Here is a 16,766-nt window from a genome sequence, read left to right on the forward strand (position 1 = left end):
CGACCATTATCTTCGACGCATGACAACTCGGTAGTCTTCCGGTTTGCTCGTGGCTAGAGGACGTTGGTGTCACGGAAGAGAGGGGCTCCGAAGGCGTTTCAATTTTCACTCATTTCAGTAGCTGAATCAACATTCAAGAAGATGTTTTCCCGTGCTGTGAGACCTACCGTTAGCCTTGTGCGGGGCTTGGCCACCTCGTCACAGAACAACGCCAAGGTGGCGGTGCTCGGGGCTTCGGGCGGCATAGGCCAGCCGCTATCGCTGCTACTCAAGAATAGCCCCCTGGTGAGCCACCTCTCCCTGTATGATATCGCTCATACACCCGGAGTGGCTGCAGACCTCAGCCACATCGAGACGAGGGCCAAGGTGACCGGCCACATAGGCCCCGACCAGCTCGGCGCTGCGCTGCAGGGTTGCGACGTTGTGGTAATTCCAGCCGGCGTGCCCAGAAAACCAGGCATGACCCGCGATGACCTTTTCAACACCAACGCCAGCATTGTGGCCACCTTGACCGATGCCTGCGCCCGCACTTGCCCTGAGGCTCTGATCTGCATTATCTCCAATCCCGTCAACTCCACCATCCCGATTACATCAGAGATCATGAAAAAGCATGGAGTGTACAACCCAAACAAAGTGTTTGGTGTCACAACCTTGGACATTGTAAGAGCTAACACCTTTGTTGCAGAGCTCAAGGGCCTGGATCCTGCTCGTGTTAATGTGCCGGTGATTGGAGGCCATGCTGGGAAGACCATCATTCCTCTCATTTCCCAGTGCACGCCTAAAGTGGAGTTCCCTGCTGACCAGCTCTCCGCCCTGACTGAAAGGATCCAGGAGGCCGGCACAGAGGTGGTCAAGGCCAAGGCTGGAGCTGGATCTGCAACCCTCTCGATGGCCTATGCTGGCGCCCGCTTCACCTTCTCCGTCCTGGACGCCATGAATGGAAAAGAGGGAGTGGTGGAGTGTTCCTTTGTCAGGTCTGAGGAGACAGAGTGCAAGTACTTCTCCACACCTATCCTTCTGGGGAAGAACGGCATCGAGAAGAACCTTGGCCTCGGCAAGTTGTCCGCCTTTGAGGAGAAGCTGGTTGCTGACGCCATCGGTGAGCTGAAGGCCTCTATCAAGAAGGGCGAGGATTTTGTCGCCAACCTGAAGTGAACAGTTGACCCCCTTAAAAAACAGCTGTGATTGAGAATTTGTTCAGTCTATTTAAAGGCATCTGGCTAAATTTCCATCTGTCAGTGTCTCCTCTGTCGTTTTTGATTTAGACTCATCTTGATTCAGATACCATCCTTTTGAACTTGGTTGTATTTGTCATGTATAATTAATGTTCTCTTCTCAAACATTGCTTTATCTTGCACTTAAGATTTGTGTACATACTGTAATGTTGTAAAGTACATTTAAATCAGAATTTCATATATTTTCATGTGCAACCCCACATTAGTGGAGACTTCTTTGCTAAATGAATGAGGAGGAAATACTGTCATGCCTGATGCAAAATGCAGTAGATGCTGCTGTTGAGCAAAAATAATCACTCCACCAATAAACAGTTTAGCTTTAAAATGTTTCTTTATTTATTTTTGCATAAAATGGCTTGAATGGGTACACCCAGATGTGACTATCCTACATTTCATATCTCATATTCGTTTACTTGTTTAAACTGACCAAATTGGGTTATGGATTATTCAAAAATGCACACAAATTTAATAACGCACTTTAATAAATTCAAGTATATTTTGCCAGAGTAGCTTTAGCTACAGAAAGATGGGCTCCCAGTATTTTCTTTTTTTTTTTTTTTTTTTTAAAGTAAGTTTTTAAGGCCATAGCTTCTTACTACTGCAATCAGATTTAAGCCAAATGGAGAGCGTGGCATCTGTGTACTGAGTTTCACTTCCTAGTTGAGATCAGCTAATACTTGTTTGGATTGCACAAGATGAAGGTGAAGGGGCAAAAAAGAGAGATTAAAGCAGTCACAGGTACAAACCCATTATAGTTTTATTTGACATACAAGTGTTTTGGTTTCTAGTCGGAGCTGTATTGAGAGCTTCTATTTACACAAGAAAAACCAGTGGTAGATTAGATTTATCACTTATCTGGATAAAATTAACATTTCCACCAGACATGCATACACTTGAAACTTTATGACCATAATCCTTTTATTCATACCAAGCGGGTTCCCCTTTAGCTGGCCACACCAGATAGTTTGCTTACAGTGAATATTCTAATGATCTTGCAAATACTGCAAAGATGCAGTTGCCTACAAGGTAGGTCACCCTCAGCTGTAGTGATTATGAAGATGTCACGAGATGGAAAGAGCAAAAAAAAAAAAACCCTCACTTTTTATCTTTATTTTTTCTTTACAAAATCTGCACCAAATAAAGAGATCTAAAGAACAAGAACAACAATAATGAGAATTCTTCTACATAATGCTGGAAAATCTACATTCAAAATCCAAGATGCACAATGTTGTACCAGAGCCCTATTAAATAACCATTTCAACAAACGTGTAATGTCTTTGTCTCTCATTACATTTCTCTGACAGTCCTCCACACTGTCACAGACAATTCTCAGTGTTCTGCAGTCCCAACAGCAGTCTCAGCAGTGTCTCCTGGACTTTTCATAAGAGACGCTCTCAGCGGTTGAAGAGGAGCTGAAAACAATAGTGGCTCCAGCCTTTTGGCTGAATGTGCCCCGTCCTGCTTGTGCATAAACAGTATATTCAAATCATACAGGTAGCAGCAACACCCCTGCAGAGAGAGGTTGTGAGTGGGGCAAACAGAGGTGAGGGCGGGGAAGTTTTGGAACACGAAGGATGGGAAGATGACAGAAGTAAGGTGGTGAGGCATTGGATGTTATCTCCCCCGAGCACTACTGGATAGGGCCGTCTACAGGTGAGACTAGCTCTGTCTCATGGCCTCTGCGGTGCCTGTGCTCTGTTTTGTTCCTGTTAACAGAATCTTCACGTTCACCCGTGTCTCTCTCCTTCTCTCGTTCCCTTTCTCTCTTCCTCTCCCGCCTCCCCTCCTGATTCTCCTTATCTTTCCGGTTGTTGCGATTCCTTCCTTCTCTCCGCTCATTCTTCTTCCGTCCTGAAAATTAAGAAGACCAAAAAAAATTAAGATTTGCAACGTCAGTGGATTGTGGGAGGTGTCAGTAGAAATGACTGCACAAGTATTTTCACAAAGGAATTTGGAATAAAAATATTGTTAAAAACTGCAGTAAATGTAGTAAGATGTCAATAATATTTCAAAAGATTGTCCTGCTGGGAAACCTCTGTGAAGTAAGAAATGCCAATTCCAGAAAGTATGCACTTGAAAGTAAAGCATTGTGCACAACTTTCATTTACAGTGCAACATGCTAAGGTTCTCACTAGATGTCAGTGTTTAATCAGCGGAAGCAGCTACACTGTCGGGTCTATCAGCTGTTGCAGCCCTCTCCGTGTGTGATGAGTAGACCTTTGTCCAAAATAGAAAGCCTTTAAATAAACCCCCAATTTATCTGTTCTTGCAACACCATCTCATAAACAAAACAGAGAATTTTGGAATGTTGAAGGTTTATCTCTGCTCGAGCCATAGTTAATAATGATAATAACAAGATCCAGCCGCAGGGAGTTTTGGAGACAGGACCTGCAAGTGAAAGCAGAGGAGGCCCTTTCCTGTTGTTGTACTGCTGCCGCTCATGTGTGAGTGGAACGGAGCAGCACGGCCTGCTCGGCTGTTGGCTGGCCGGTCGGGGATTGTGAAACTGCTGAAGTCGGCAGTAGGCAGAGACACAGGGAGAGGGGAAAGAGAGATAAAGTGGGAGAGAAAACGAGATCCCTGTCTCTCTCCTGTCCGCTTCACGTTCACCCCCCAGCCTTCCTATGCTCATCATCTCCCACTCCGTTCATTAATCAAGGCAGGTGTCTGCTTGGACCAGGGATCAAGTCTGACCCACACATTTTGAGCTTGTGATATGAAGCTCTCTCTGCCAGCTGTGTTTAACCTTCTAGAAATAATGAAAGAACAAGAGGACAGGAGACAGACACCACAGTGAGCAAAAAGTAAGTAAAAAAAAGAACAAATTATTGCGAAGACAGGTGATTTTAGTGATGGATGGTTGGATAGATGGACGGATGTAGTAATCTGACTCACTGACTCATTCGGGGTATGCCCCCTGTCCTCTGTAAACACAGGAAGTCCCCTTTGCTCTCATTGTTTTCTCTGCCCTGACACCATAACTATTTACAAGTTCAGTGGATTAGTCATACTGTAGCCCCTGTGCTTTTGTCGAGCCAGAAGAGAAACCTAATCCATGCCAGTGTTGAGATGATTACGAGAGTGTTTATCAAACCAACCTGCGTTTGGTTAGTTGGAACAGTTTCTGATGGGCCTTTTGTAAACTGTGTGTTGACATGTGTATAATGGTCCACAAATGGGACACCTTAACCCTTGTGTGGTGTTCGTATTTTTGTTACTCAGCCAGTGTTCATGGGTCTGGTGGACCCGCTAGAGTTTTGGCTTTCCAAATTAACACTATCAAACAATTTTATGTTAAATTACTCAACAGATGTTTACTTCATCCCAATTACAAGACATATGAACAGCAAACATGGTTAATTTTTTCCCTTTACCTTTGTTAGATCACATTTATGAATTAATGTGCTTCTCGTTTTTCTTTTATATAAAATGTTATAAATAAATCAGTTATAATCAAGTGGAGTGAGTGGAAAGACACAACACATTTACACGTGAAAAAATAATTAATTGTTTAATTTTTCTTTTGAAAAAAACTGAACACGGGTCTCACAGACCCGAACACCATACAAGGGTTAAGAGGTTCTGGAACATTTTCAACCGACATTTAGCACATTCCCAAAAGTCAAGTTTTGATGAAAAATATCACAGAGTCTTAAAAGACTTTCAGTGAAGGATTTTTTGGCTGTGGGGAAAACACATGAAACACTTCCAGTAGCGTCATAATGTGGAACTTGAGCACATGGGCCATCAGCTTCCTAAACCACCGTGAATTTAGCTTTTCTTTGCACAAAGACTGGAAGCGATCGGAAACAGTAATTTCTGAACAATGCAAAGGTTGCTACTTTTTTGGAAATAAATGGAACGTAATATGTAATTTTTTTTTCTGTTTGTTTCAGGATTTAAATTGGTTGCATGCATTATTTGGTGAGGTTCAGAGGCACTGACCGGCAGATTTTTAAACCTTATGTCAAGTCCTAGGGGCCAGAATTGGTCCAGCAAAGACTCCAATCTGCCCCACTGAAAGGAGTACATAGGTTTTGAACTTTTAGCTGTATTTTAATACATTTTACAGCTTTTCCTATTAATAAAGACCTCCCCCATTGCCATTCAAACTGTGCCAAGGTAGATAAGAAAAGATTTTCTGTAAATTAACCACAAAAAAAGAAAAGGAAAATAGGTCTTTTATAAATATAGACAGTCTGGATGATTAGTTAAGTATCTTTATGCTGACAGAAATGAGTTTCCTTTGATCCAGCCCACTAAAGATCAAAGTGGTGATAAAAAATGAGTCTGACATCCCTGCGCTAGATGATCAAGTTAGCAAGCGAGCAGTGTCCTGGCATCTCAGCACATAGCTGGCATGCTTGACAGTCATATACATTTTGATATAATGTTAAACCATTAGTAGTAGCTACTCTTTACGGCTGAGCCAGTTGTGGTAACTGCCACAGCTGGGAAGCAATGGAAACATTTATGATTATATGACATATGACATTTCTGGCAAATCTGGATCCAGTAAATATCTTGCCTGTAACTACTCTCAAATTCAACATAAGACGCCACAGATGACAAACATTTGTCTTTTGTTGTAAGTTTCCTGTAATCTATCATTAAGGATCATCTGGAATATTTGCAAAAAATATGTGAGTTGGCATTTACAGGAGCTTTATAAGGCTCTAAGATTAATGCTGCTCTAGTCCAGTAACATGGGATATATAGGTTATAGCTTAGGGAAAGCTGGGCACTGAGGCAATCATATTTTAGGGGAGGGCTGTGCAATCCTATGGAGACACCTCTGTTATCAGGCCATGTTATTCCCTTTGAAATGCCTGCCTGTACATTATAAGTTAGTGTAGATCTGCTGAACTGGCTATGATATAACTGCAAGAAATCTGTTACAACATTGTCATAAAGGACAGGATTCAAGAGGGCTTTACTGACTGCATACACAATACTCCCTCTCTCTCTCTCTCTCTCTCTCTCTCTCTCTCTCTCTGTGTGTGTGTGTGTGTGTGTGTGTGTGTGTGTGTGTGTGTGTGTGTGTGTGTGTGTGTGTGTGTGTATGCTGGAGCAATAAGTGAGCAAGCATGCTACACTAAAAATATCAAAATAAAAAAACAAGCAGAAGTATAGAGTGGTGAAGGAGGAATAAAAATCACAGACCGTATTAGATGACTCTATAACTGTGGTGAGAACAGCAGACAGACAGAGATCAAATGAGAAAGTTAAGGGGCAGTGAGGGTAAGGGGAGGTTTGTGTCTATGTATGTGAATATTTAGTAGGGGCACTGTAGGTTTTATGGTGGCACATCCGGGATGTGCCACCATAAAGATGTATTCTGTAATGGAATACATTTTAAAAGTAACCTTCCCAACACTGCACATCCCCTGTGGCAGGCGTTCTGTCGTCCGGGGAGATTTTGGCGAGAGCCAGGCGGGGATTATAGGCTATGGGCTGTCCCATAAGTGGAATGTTGGCTGCATGGTTGGCAGAATGTCATGGGGGTCTGTGGGTGTGTGTAAACCTCCGCCCTCGCTGACTGCTTGCTGTTAGTTGGCTCAACTGTCTCTAATATGCATGAGTGTCACTGAGGGTGTGTATACTGGAGTAAAAGGGGGGCTAAGGTCCATCCAGCTACAGCGATAGTGAGGTGAACTGCAGGCTAATTGAAGGACAAATCAGACATTACAACTATTGAGAGAGAAGGCAGCAAATGAGGTTGTGTATGTCAACATCAATAAATTAGCTCTGAGACTTAGCATGTCTGCTTCCCCACAGTTTTACACCTCTTCCGATTTTATATCACTAATTTAAAAACAGTGCTTAATCAGACCCAGGTGGCATTTGGGATTTTGAAATTGTTCTGCAGCTTTGCGGATGTAGGAGCTACAATAGCTGACACCTTTGGAGATCAAAAGCTTTTTTCCCCTAATATCAGTCATTTTGAAACAATGCATATGAACTGTGCTGTGATTGGACACATACAATCTATCATGCATACACATATTTTGTATATATTTACATTTATTTGATTATTTATATTGAAACAGGTTTTAAACAAGTTGCTAAAGTTGTCGTTGGGTTAGTTCTTTGTTGCACTGCAGCATGTGACAATTCAAAGATATACTTAGGCTAAAAAAGTCGCTCGTGGTCAAGGTAGCCATTCGTGTTACCTGAATCCTTGTTGCTTGCACGAGTGGCAAAAGTACAGACATTCTGTACTTAAGTAGAAGTGTAGATACTTGTGTTAAAAAGTACTGTTGAAGTACTGATTCAACTTCTTTACTCAAGTAAAAGTGAAAAAGTAAAGTCTCTGAAATGTACTCAAAGAAAGAAAGTAAAAAGTAGTTGCTTAAAGGACAATTTTGCCATCCATTTATATGCACAGGTAATAGGACCACAGGTAAATGCCTGGAATGCCACATTACCAGTCCATTCCTGGGGGCACGTGAGAATGCAAATGTCAGCACGGTTAGATGGGACAGTAAGCAGTCTTTAACCTGCCCAATCTTGATCTAGTACACCTGAGTGTTTACATACTACCTCCTGCCATGTGCTACATGTGAGAAAGGGTTATTTTTGACAGTTTCCTGGGATGAGTCGCGCAACGTCATCTGAAGATTACATGCAAAATTATGAACACTTACCCTGCAAAGTACAGCACAGCCACTACCTTCTAACTGGTTTAAACAAAAAAAAAAGAAGGAAAATTATCTTGCCAACATGTCAACATTTACTGATTGTGCATGCCCGTAGCCTTTTATGAACTGATTAAAGGTTCTGTCGCATATTTCCTAGATTTAATACACAGACATTTGGACACAAAGTATCACAAGAGTTTAGGTTTGCGGTACAGATGAGTGAAAATAAAAGCAAGAAGAATAAGGAGAAAGAAGAGCAATGGTAAAGAAAAAAAACAACAGGGTCAGGCCAGATTGGATGAAATGAGTGAAGGACTTAGTGTTCTAATGTGGAAGAGTAAAACAATGTACTGAGAGAAGCAGGAACAGAAGAGGATAGAAGGGGGCGGAGGGACAAAAGAAGAAAGTGCAAAAGAGGAGAAAAGGATGAGGACAAGAGGAAGGATGTATCAGTGTCAGAGAGCTGTTGGAGGATTACTGGAGGCTCTCTGAAGTCAGACCACTGACCCTCTAGCGTGTGCAGAACGTAAACAGCGGGTAGAGGATACACCGAGGCAGATAATTAGCTCCCACGCACCAGGGTTTCTCTTGGAGCTGGGGCAATCGGGTTATCCCACAAAGGAGCAAAGTCGATAAGAAGGGTCTGTACTGTGTCTGTGCACAGATCTTTCTTTCTTTCTTTCTTTCTTTCTTTCTTTCTTTCTTTCTTTCTTTCTTTCTTTCTTTTTCGTTCTATCTGTCGCTCTGTCTCTGTACCCCTTTCGTCAGTCTCTGGGTACATCAACAGATCCGTCGACTCTACGCTAGACTCTCGGCACCGACCCCAAATGACTGGGTGCGCTAGCTGGGAGCTTATATGGGGGTCTATGTTTTCTTTGGTTTGTTGGGGAGTGTGTGTGTGTGTGTTGGGGATGATGATGAGGGGATAGATCAGTGAAAAGATACAGATAGGAAATGTGTGAGAGAGAGACAGAGGGCATATTTCACAGTCTGCCTTACAAATCACGCCAACTCAGTATACTGTCTTCACAAATTACCACTCTGAGTAATGGCTGTGTAGTTATTTCAGTGAGACAATGCTGGTATGTGTGTGTGCCTGCATGGAAATGTGAGTATGTGCATCTATCGCTCTTGCTTGAAATGGAGAATGGCACATCTATATCTGGAATTGTTTGTGCCTGTGTTGGTTTGCATATGTGTGTGTGGGAGAGAGTTATTGCATATGTGTGTGTGTATTGGCAGCTGTGGGGATAAACCAATACTGATCCCCTGGTCGCCGCGTGCCTCCCAGGGGGAGGATGTTGATGTTGAGCTGGCTGTTTCTGCTCCAGAGTCAACTGCTTTTCTGCTGCATCACACACACACACACACACACACACACACACACACACACACACACACACACACACACACACACACAGTGTTTGTTCTGTAAGTGTGAGGCCCCAGGGGGCTGGATCTCAGCCTCCTACCCTGTCTGCAATCTGTCATTTAACACTACAGAGCCCAGGCGAAAAAACAACCAGCCGTAGCCACCAACCACCTCAGCAACCACACGCTCAGTACGCACAACACAAGATGATTGTAAATGCACTACAGCTTCGGGTTTAAAAGGGGACGAGCCCGTCTGAAAGCAGTTTGCACTCTATTCATTAGAAATAATCACGCTATCCCCTGTTTACTAGGAGCACAGAAAGCGGTTTTACTGTTTAAAATCCAAAGAGCTCTTGTGGATAAAACACGCAGCATAGCCATTGCAACATCACACATGTGTTCTCCCCACTGTCCTCACTCTAGCGACAATGACAGTCCTCTGAGTAAACAGTCGTAGTCCTGAGCGGAAGAACGGCTAGCTCTGGTTGTTCAAGCTTAAGCAGTGTGGTCTGGAATTCATAGAGAATTGAAACCGTGCCATGTAGCTCAAATACAATGTTGGCAGTAAGTGTGATGGGTCAGCAGCAATTACCAAAGACAGTGTAATATATAGTAAGCATCTTATTTGATAATTCCTTCTGGGGGGGAGGGTTGTGTGTTTTTATGTCGCATCACGTGGGATTTAAGTTGGGCACAAAAGCAGTGCTACTCTGTCACAGCATCTTCTCAGAAATTATGTTTTTTTTTTCTTTACCTGGACATTTCCTCCTCCTGACCATGCACTCTCTGATCTCAGAGACCTCAGGGCAGGGTTTGCCAAAGGACGACGGGTACTGCATGACCTGCCTTGTGCGGGTCTCCTGGCCCCGCTTGAAGCCACAGGTTCTACCAGATTTCGAGCAGGGGCTCCACTCGCTCCATTCACCCACCTCACAGTGCACTGACAGGAGGAAATTGGCAGAAGGGGAAATATAAGGATAATAAATATTTTGCAAAATTTTGACATGGGGTTACTCGCTTTTTCAAAATGGTTATTTACCAGACATTTTTCTTTAACATATCCACACTCACACTGGACTGACCTTGCGGTATGCACTCCATGAGTTTGTCATTGGGCTCATAGTCCTCTGGACAGACATGGTGACACATGCCACTGAGCTGGTATAGGCCCGGTCGGCACTGCTTACACATGTCGCTGCTCACACATGACTCACAGTCTGCAGGACACTCTGCACAGACAAAATGTAATCTGGCATGTAATATGTTTAATGTAGTTCTATATAAACTAGTTCTGCAACCCAAATAAATGAAATAAAAGGCGAACTTAAAAAAAAATCCCCATGCCTGATTAATGTAAACTCTGAGTACTCACTGAGAATACACTCCCTCTGCGCGTCGCTGCGGACCATGCCCTCGGGGCAGTTCTCCTGGCACTTGCCCAGGTGAAGGTAGAATCCTGCTCGGCAGTGCGTGCAGAAGTTCTTGTTGAAGCAGGAGTCGCACTCCGACCTGCACTCTGACGGAGAAACACAGACCCACCGCCAGCGTTTATTTAAACCATACAAGTTATCGTGTGTGTCCTGCACGTTAAATATACAGGGTGTCACTGTGTGTGTGTGTGTGTGTGTGTGTGTGTGTGTGTGTGTGTGTGTGTGTGTGTGTGTGTGTGTGTGTGTGTGTCAGGCTGGAAAAACAATATGGGACACTGCGGGGAAATTAATGTTTTACAGGCTGGATCATGATAAATGATTTTAAACAAAGCAACTCTTGATTTCATATAATGTCACCAAAAGGAAACATGCTAACAGGGTCAGTCTCATGTTTTTCACTTGTTCAGGAACATGTAGGCCTCGACTTCATGCCATACTACACTTCACTGGGCAGGACATATGATTTAATGATGCACACAAAGTCAAGTTACGCTTTTAAAGGCACCATATTTAGCCTGAATATTTCAGTGCTTGTGCTCGTTCAAATTTGGATGTTCTTTTTTCATTGGAATCATGCAGACAGTTAACATATCCATAAAAATTCTTTTAAAATTTTTATATTTGCAGTTCATTTGACTCACTTGTACAGGTGTTTCTTTCAGGAGAGCGTGTGCCATAAAAGCCTGGCGGACAGGAAGTCATGCACACCCCGATCTGCTTCATCCCAATCCTCTCCAAATGCATGAAGAAGCGCGGCTTGCAGGAAAGACAGCCATTGTAGTCAGAGCAGGTCAGACAGCCACCCTGCTGGCACCCTGAGCTCACACCAGAGATCGCTGTCGAGAGGAGAGGGTGGATGGGTTTCACATTAGATATAGATCTCACACACAAAAATATTAGGATTCTTATAAAAAAGGAATATTTATGAATAAATATGACATATTTTTCCAGATATTTTAGGGCAACTCAAAGTTCTGAGTGCATGTATAACTCATTCCTTCAATGTTCCACCTTTTTGTATAAAAAGGCAAAAAGAGAGAGAATACCAGTGCTTTTCAAAACTACAAGAGTGTTGCTTTTGTTACAGAACCTTTTATATCTTTTTATAATTGAGGCAAAACTCACAACAAGCACTTGATATCTGAGTTTTGCATTCTCAAGTTTCTGTCTACGATAGCTTTAAAATCTTGCAGTGATGGTAATAAAACAGGGAATTAAATGAAAATGGAGAAAAGGTTAAAATCCACATTTTTAAGTGTGAGGCCAAAGGTAAATTTAGCTCCACCAGGAATTAAATATATTTACAAGGGTTGCATTACAGAAGACAAACCACTTAATGTCACATTAACTTAAAGCCCAGTGCCAATGACAGCAATTTATTCCATATTTGCAACTCTGTTTATGTGCATAAGTACTGAAGTGTTTAGTTTATGTTGATATATATTCAAGAGTAGAGTTGTCCTCCCCAACTATATACCAGTTTGAGATGATTCACCACACTTTGTCTTCCATGGATGAAAGTACAGGTTGTAGGTTTTAATCATTTTAACTGTATGTTGCAACTTTGTCCCCGGCATGTTTAATGTCTCTCAAATTCCAACATGTTTGCATCAGTGTGATAGTATTTTAAGTAAACGAATCATAACAAAGGCTAATAGTGACAAATTGTAGAAATATGACTTCTTTGAAAAAACATAACAGTCTTATATAATATTTGCTCTTTGGTGTCTGATTTAAATTGGAGCACAATGAACAGCGATAAAGTGGACAACCACAGAGGTGATTTACTGAATACAACCTGACATGCACACCAGGTCCCAGGCACCTACAGTGTTGCTGTCTCCATGAAGACATTGGTTAACACACTTCCTTAAATAATGGCATAATGGAGGGTTTTGAGAAACCCTCGCATGGACAGCTATGTGACAGAAACATATTAATCCATACAAGGAGTGACTCCTGTGTGAGTATATAGGCAATAAGAGTCTTTGAGAGATTTCCCACGTTTTATATACTATTATATTCACCTGCGCTGCTGCTTCTGTTTGAGAGGTGTTGCCATAATCACATATGCCAGGTAAATTAAAAGCAACCCCTGCAAGAACGTCAGGAATTGGTTTTCCTCCCCAGTCTTGGCATTGCATGCCACTGGCTTTCATTGGCCAGCATTTTCAACTCAGGGTTTAGCTGTCAGTTTACCATAGATCATGGATACTTTGTTTGAAATATCCTGACTATCTTTACAACCGCTGTCCATTTGCCCACATGTGTTCCTGCCAAGTTGCCCTGATTCACAGAAGCCTTAAAACACAGGAATTTGGCCTTCCCCTTGCTTTTGCACCAACGAAGCCTCAGTTGGACAGTGGTAACTTGCATAACAACAAGAGTTACACATATAATAAACACATTTGCACACATACACATTTTGTTTTTCTTTTTTTTTGCAACCCCCCCACTTCATTTCATCCATTGTGTTACATGCTTACCTTCATGCCTCTCAATTCACCCAGGCTTTACTGTGCACAAACTCTGTTGTTAGCCATAAATCAAAGCATCCTCCATGAAGCTGAAACGTCTTCATTAACTATAATATTAATGTAATTCCCACTATTAACCCGCCCCCTTTGTTTCTGGGTGAATCATCACAGACAGGAAGCTCACAGCTTGGGTTCTGTCTCTGTGTGGTGATTTGGACCTGCTAACTGAATGGTCATTGACCCACCCCCACTCACTCTTACCCCCTGCTTTCCCTCTAATGTCTGTACTCATTCACCCTTTCACCAACTAAACCCTCCATCCTCCCTAATATCTGCTTTCTTAGAGGAAGTTGGGATTCATAGAAGGGCCTATCAATTGATGGTTACTGAGTCAGTCTGTAAGAAAGAAGATTAACCTACTCCTTAACACAAAAACCAATTAACATTGGGTCAGTATGTCAATATATGCTGAGGTTACAATTTTTTAAATCTTTTTGAGTAAAACAACATATTTTAGTGTATCGTCCTGCACAGAAGTTGTTGACGTTCTCGTTTCATCTCTTTCACACTCTGCTGAGAGGCTCTTTAATATTGTTTAGAGGGAAATAAATACAGAAAGTGAAAATATGCGGGGGGTCTAAAGCAAACACTGATGTCTACATTTGTGTGGTACAAACACACGTTTAAGGGAAAATAATCAACTCATTACATGCCCGATAGATTCGACATCTATCTGGTCCTGTGTGCAGGTCTGAGCTCTGCAATCCAATGTAAAGAGAAACAGGTGTAGTGAGATCTTTTAGCCCCAGGCGGCAGGGATAAAAACATCACTCCGAAGGTCCATTGTTGTAGATCACAGACAGTTTTGACCATACTGGCAAGCGATACATGGAATATTCCAGTTATCACCGCTCATCTCAAACGGAGTTAGTCACAGAGCACATCTGGAGACCCTCAATGATAAAGTGTGCGTAGGAAGAACAGAAAAAATACTTTATTGATAATTATTTCATAGTGTCATGGAAAAAAGCTGCTCATTGCCCAAGAGAGGAGACATATTGTTGGACCCCAGAGAGATATATGAGAGCCGAAATACCTTCACAGTCAGTGTGGAACTTCTCTGCTGTTTGCTGGAGTCAGTTTTGCATTGACTAACATTTTGCACAATTACAAGAGTTACATTTTGAATTCATATTCACCAGAACATGAATCCATCAGAATGTACCCTGCTGATGTGCACCAACAGATTAAAAAAAAATCTCCAAAAAATGTTTTTTAATACTTTATAGTATAAGGCAGCAAATTCACGTAAATCTCACTAAGTATATGAGCTAAAGCTTTATTATTCACCAACCCTGAAACCAAACAAACAACAAACTCCGCGCATGAAGTCTGCTCCGCTGACCGCTAGAGAGCGACGGGAACCACGAGACCGAGCGCACAGGGAGGCTGCTGCAGCCTTCAGGTGAATGAATCCAATTAAGGAAAAGGGTTTTAATAGAGAGCTTGATTCGCTCACCCAGTCTAGGCACGGGCAAAATATATACATTTAATAAAAAAAAAAAAAAGAAAAAAAAAAAAAAGGAAATACCAGTTTTCCAAATTAAGCAAACATACATAATTATTAAACTCCATTGCAGAAATTAGAGTTGGGAGTATGGGTGATGGTAATGTGTTGTTGTTGTTTTAAGTATTTTGTTTTTATCTATTTATTTATTTGTTAATTATTGCTTTTAATCCTGTTTCATATGCAGAAAAATTAAATGTCACCTGAACTTTTATTTGATGATGTTTTGATTTGGTGATCACTTTAAAAGCGCACCAGGAGGATTGTTTGTTTACTTTCATATCTGTCAATTTATTACACGGCGCAAAATTAATGTAACCGATTAAGAAATCTGACCAAAGACTAAATATTGGAAGATTTGTTTTAATGGCAACAGAATGTACGATGCAGATCTTCGTAACTTCGACTGAAATCGGTTAATAAATATTGTTGAGCATAAGCTGAAATTAAGTGAATATCAATTAAAAACTAGAAGAAATAATATACAAGCCTAATAATGGGACTTTGTGGCGCGGAACAGCACTTTACTCACGTTTATGTTGCCGGTGCCTGGAGCTGCTGTGCTGCTGACAACCAATGTAATCCATGCAGTGCAAGATGATCAAAACAAAGGAGAGTTGTAATTGCATAGTAGCCCAGAGGTGAGACTCGTAAAGCCAATGTCAATGTTCGCCAAAACACTTATTAATAAGATTCCGTTTTCTGTCCCCAGACGAAGACAGAGGCGGGATTGCAGGTAATTCCTAGACACAGCGGGACCCCCAGCAATGTGGTGATATGTGGTGATGGTAATGTACAGTGGCCCAATGATGCCTGGGCCGCTTAGACTGTAACATCCTGGATAAGGTCCACATATGTGCCAAGAAAGCCAGACTGAGTTAGGGATCCGTTATCCTTGTAGTTATAAAGAACATCCCCCCCAACAAAAAAACCCCAAACAAAAACCAAACAACCACGCCAAAAAGATGGATTTTCATCCGTTGCGAGGAGGAGAAAAGTAGAATCAAACATCAGTGAAGGTCGCAAAGAAAAAATAGAATGATTAATGAAGCATTATCGTGACTCTCGAGAAGTTTGAGGGATTAAATCCATTTGTAGAACTCCAAATGAACCTTTCCCTCCCTCTCCAAGTCTTTCTCAGAAGAGAACCGTGCGTCCCGGTGTACAGACTGCGCTAATATGCCGAGGGTCTCGGCTTCATCTGACCATCAGCTGACGTAAAAGCCACTACAGGACCAACAACAGAAAAGACAAATTAAGTTTTTACGTTAAACAGCTCGCGTTGCTCTAACCACCAAGCGCACACCTCCTCCTTCTCGCTGAGCTACAACTGAACCAAAGTAAATCTCCACAGTTTCAGCGCTTTTCTGCTTTGCGTGCAGGACCCATTCACTTCCCTCAGCCCGCTGATGACTTCAGCTATCTCTCTCTCACTCTCTCCCTCCCTGTCGATCTCTCTCTCTCTCCGAAGCTTGGGATATGCCCTCTAAATAAACTTTGGAGTTCAGAGAGAGAGAGAGAGAGAGAGAGAGAGAGAGAGAGAGAGAGAGAGAGAGAGAGAACCTTGTTTTTCAGCGAGGGTTTAGTAATGTGAGCTGTTGCTTCTCTGTGATTCCTATTTGGTTTTGCTATGAAGCTTTGGATGATCATTACTCAGTTGTTAAAAGATGTCATCAGATGTATACTTGAGTTTTGCTAAATCTTTTGTGCAAATTAATTTCTGTTTGATAAGCAGAAGAAAATGATAGACGGATGAATGAATCGATGGGTAATTTCTACATCTCATAAAGGAGGTATTTCCCATCCTAAATAATATAATAAAACATTAGTGCCGATGTTTTTGAAGATGTTTTTGCTTTGGCTGACATTCTTTGGACAAATTCATATCAAAACAGTTTTTCTCCCACTGAAGTGACATTTTAAAGTCACTCCAGTCGTACTGAAGTCTGCTGAGTACGTATCTGCCAAAAACTGTTATTTCATGCATTTGAAGAGTTGTGAGATTGCTTAAATGAGGCAAGTGGTGCAAAATGGTCTCATAA

At 42.0% G+C, this 16,766-nt stretch overlaps 2 protein-coding genes across 2 annotated transcripts; one reads left to right on the top strand and one right to left on the bottom strand.

Annotated features, from left to right (window-relative positions):
- Nucleotides 1–16: 16 nt before the first annotated feature.
- mdh2 (malate dehydrogenase 2, NAD (mitochondrial)) lies at nucleotides 17–1,264 on the top strand. The gene has a single exon (XM_080896654.1). The coding sequence runs from the start codon at nucleotides 142–144 to the stop codon at nucleotides 1,153–1,155; it is 1,014 nt and encodes a 337-aa protein (XP_080752780.1). The 5' UTR covers nucleotides 17–141; the 3' UTR covers nucleotides 1,156–1,264.
- Nucleotides 1,265–1,702: 438 nt separating this feature from the next.
- rspo3 (R-spondin 3) lies at nucleotides 1,703–16,181 on the bottom strand. Its single transcript, XM_080896655.1, has 6 exons — nucleotides 15,257–16,181; nucleotides 11,322–11,516; nucleotides 10,623–10,766; nucleotides 10,333–10,479; nucleotides 10,005–10,190; nucleotides 1,703–3,086 (listed from the first exon to the last, which is right to left on the bottom strand). Exons 1-6 carry the CDS (start codon nucleotides 15,351–15,353, stop codon nucleotides 2,866–2,868), a joined length of 990 nt encoding a protein of 329 aa, XP_080752781.1. The 5' UTR covers nucleotides 15,354–16,181; the 3' UTR covers nucleotides 1,703–2,865.
- Between the last annotated feature and the right edge of the window lie 585 nt (nucleotides 16,182–16,766).

Source organism: Rhamphochromis sp. 'chilingali', assembly GCF_963969265.1.
Source record: "Rhamphochromis sp. 'chilingali' genome assembly, chromosome: 11".
NCBI lineage: Eukaryota > Metazoa > Chordata > Actinopteri > Cichliformes > Cichlidae > Rhamphochromis > Rhamphochromis sp. 'chilingali'.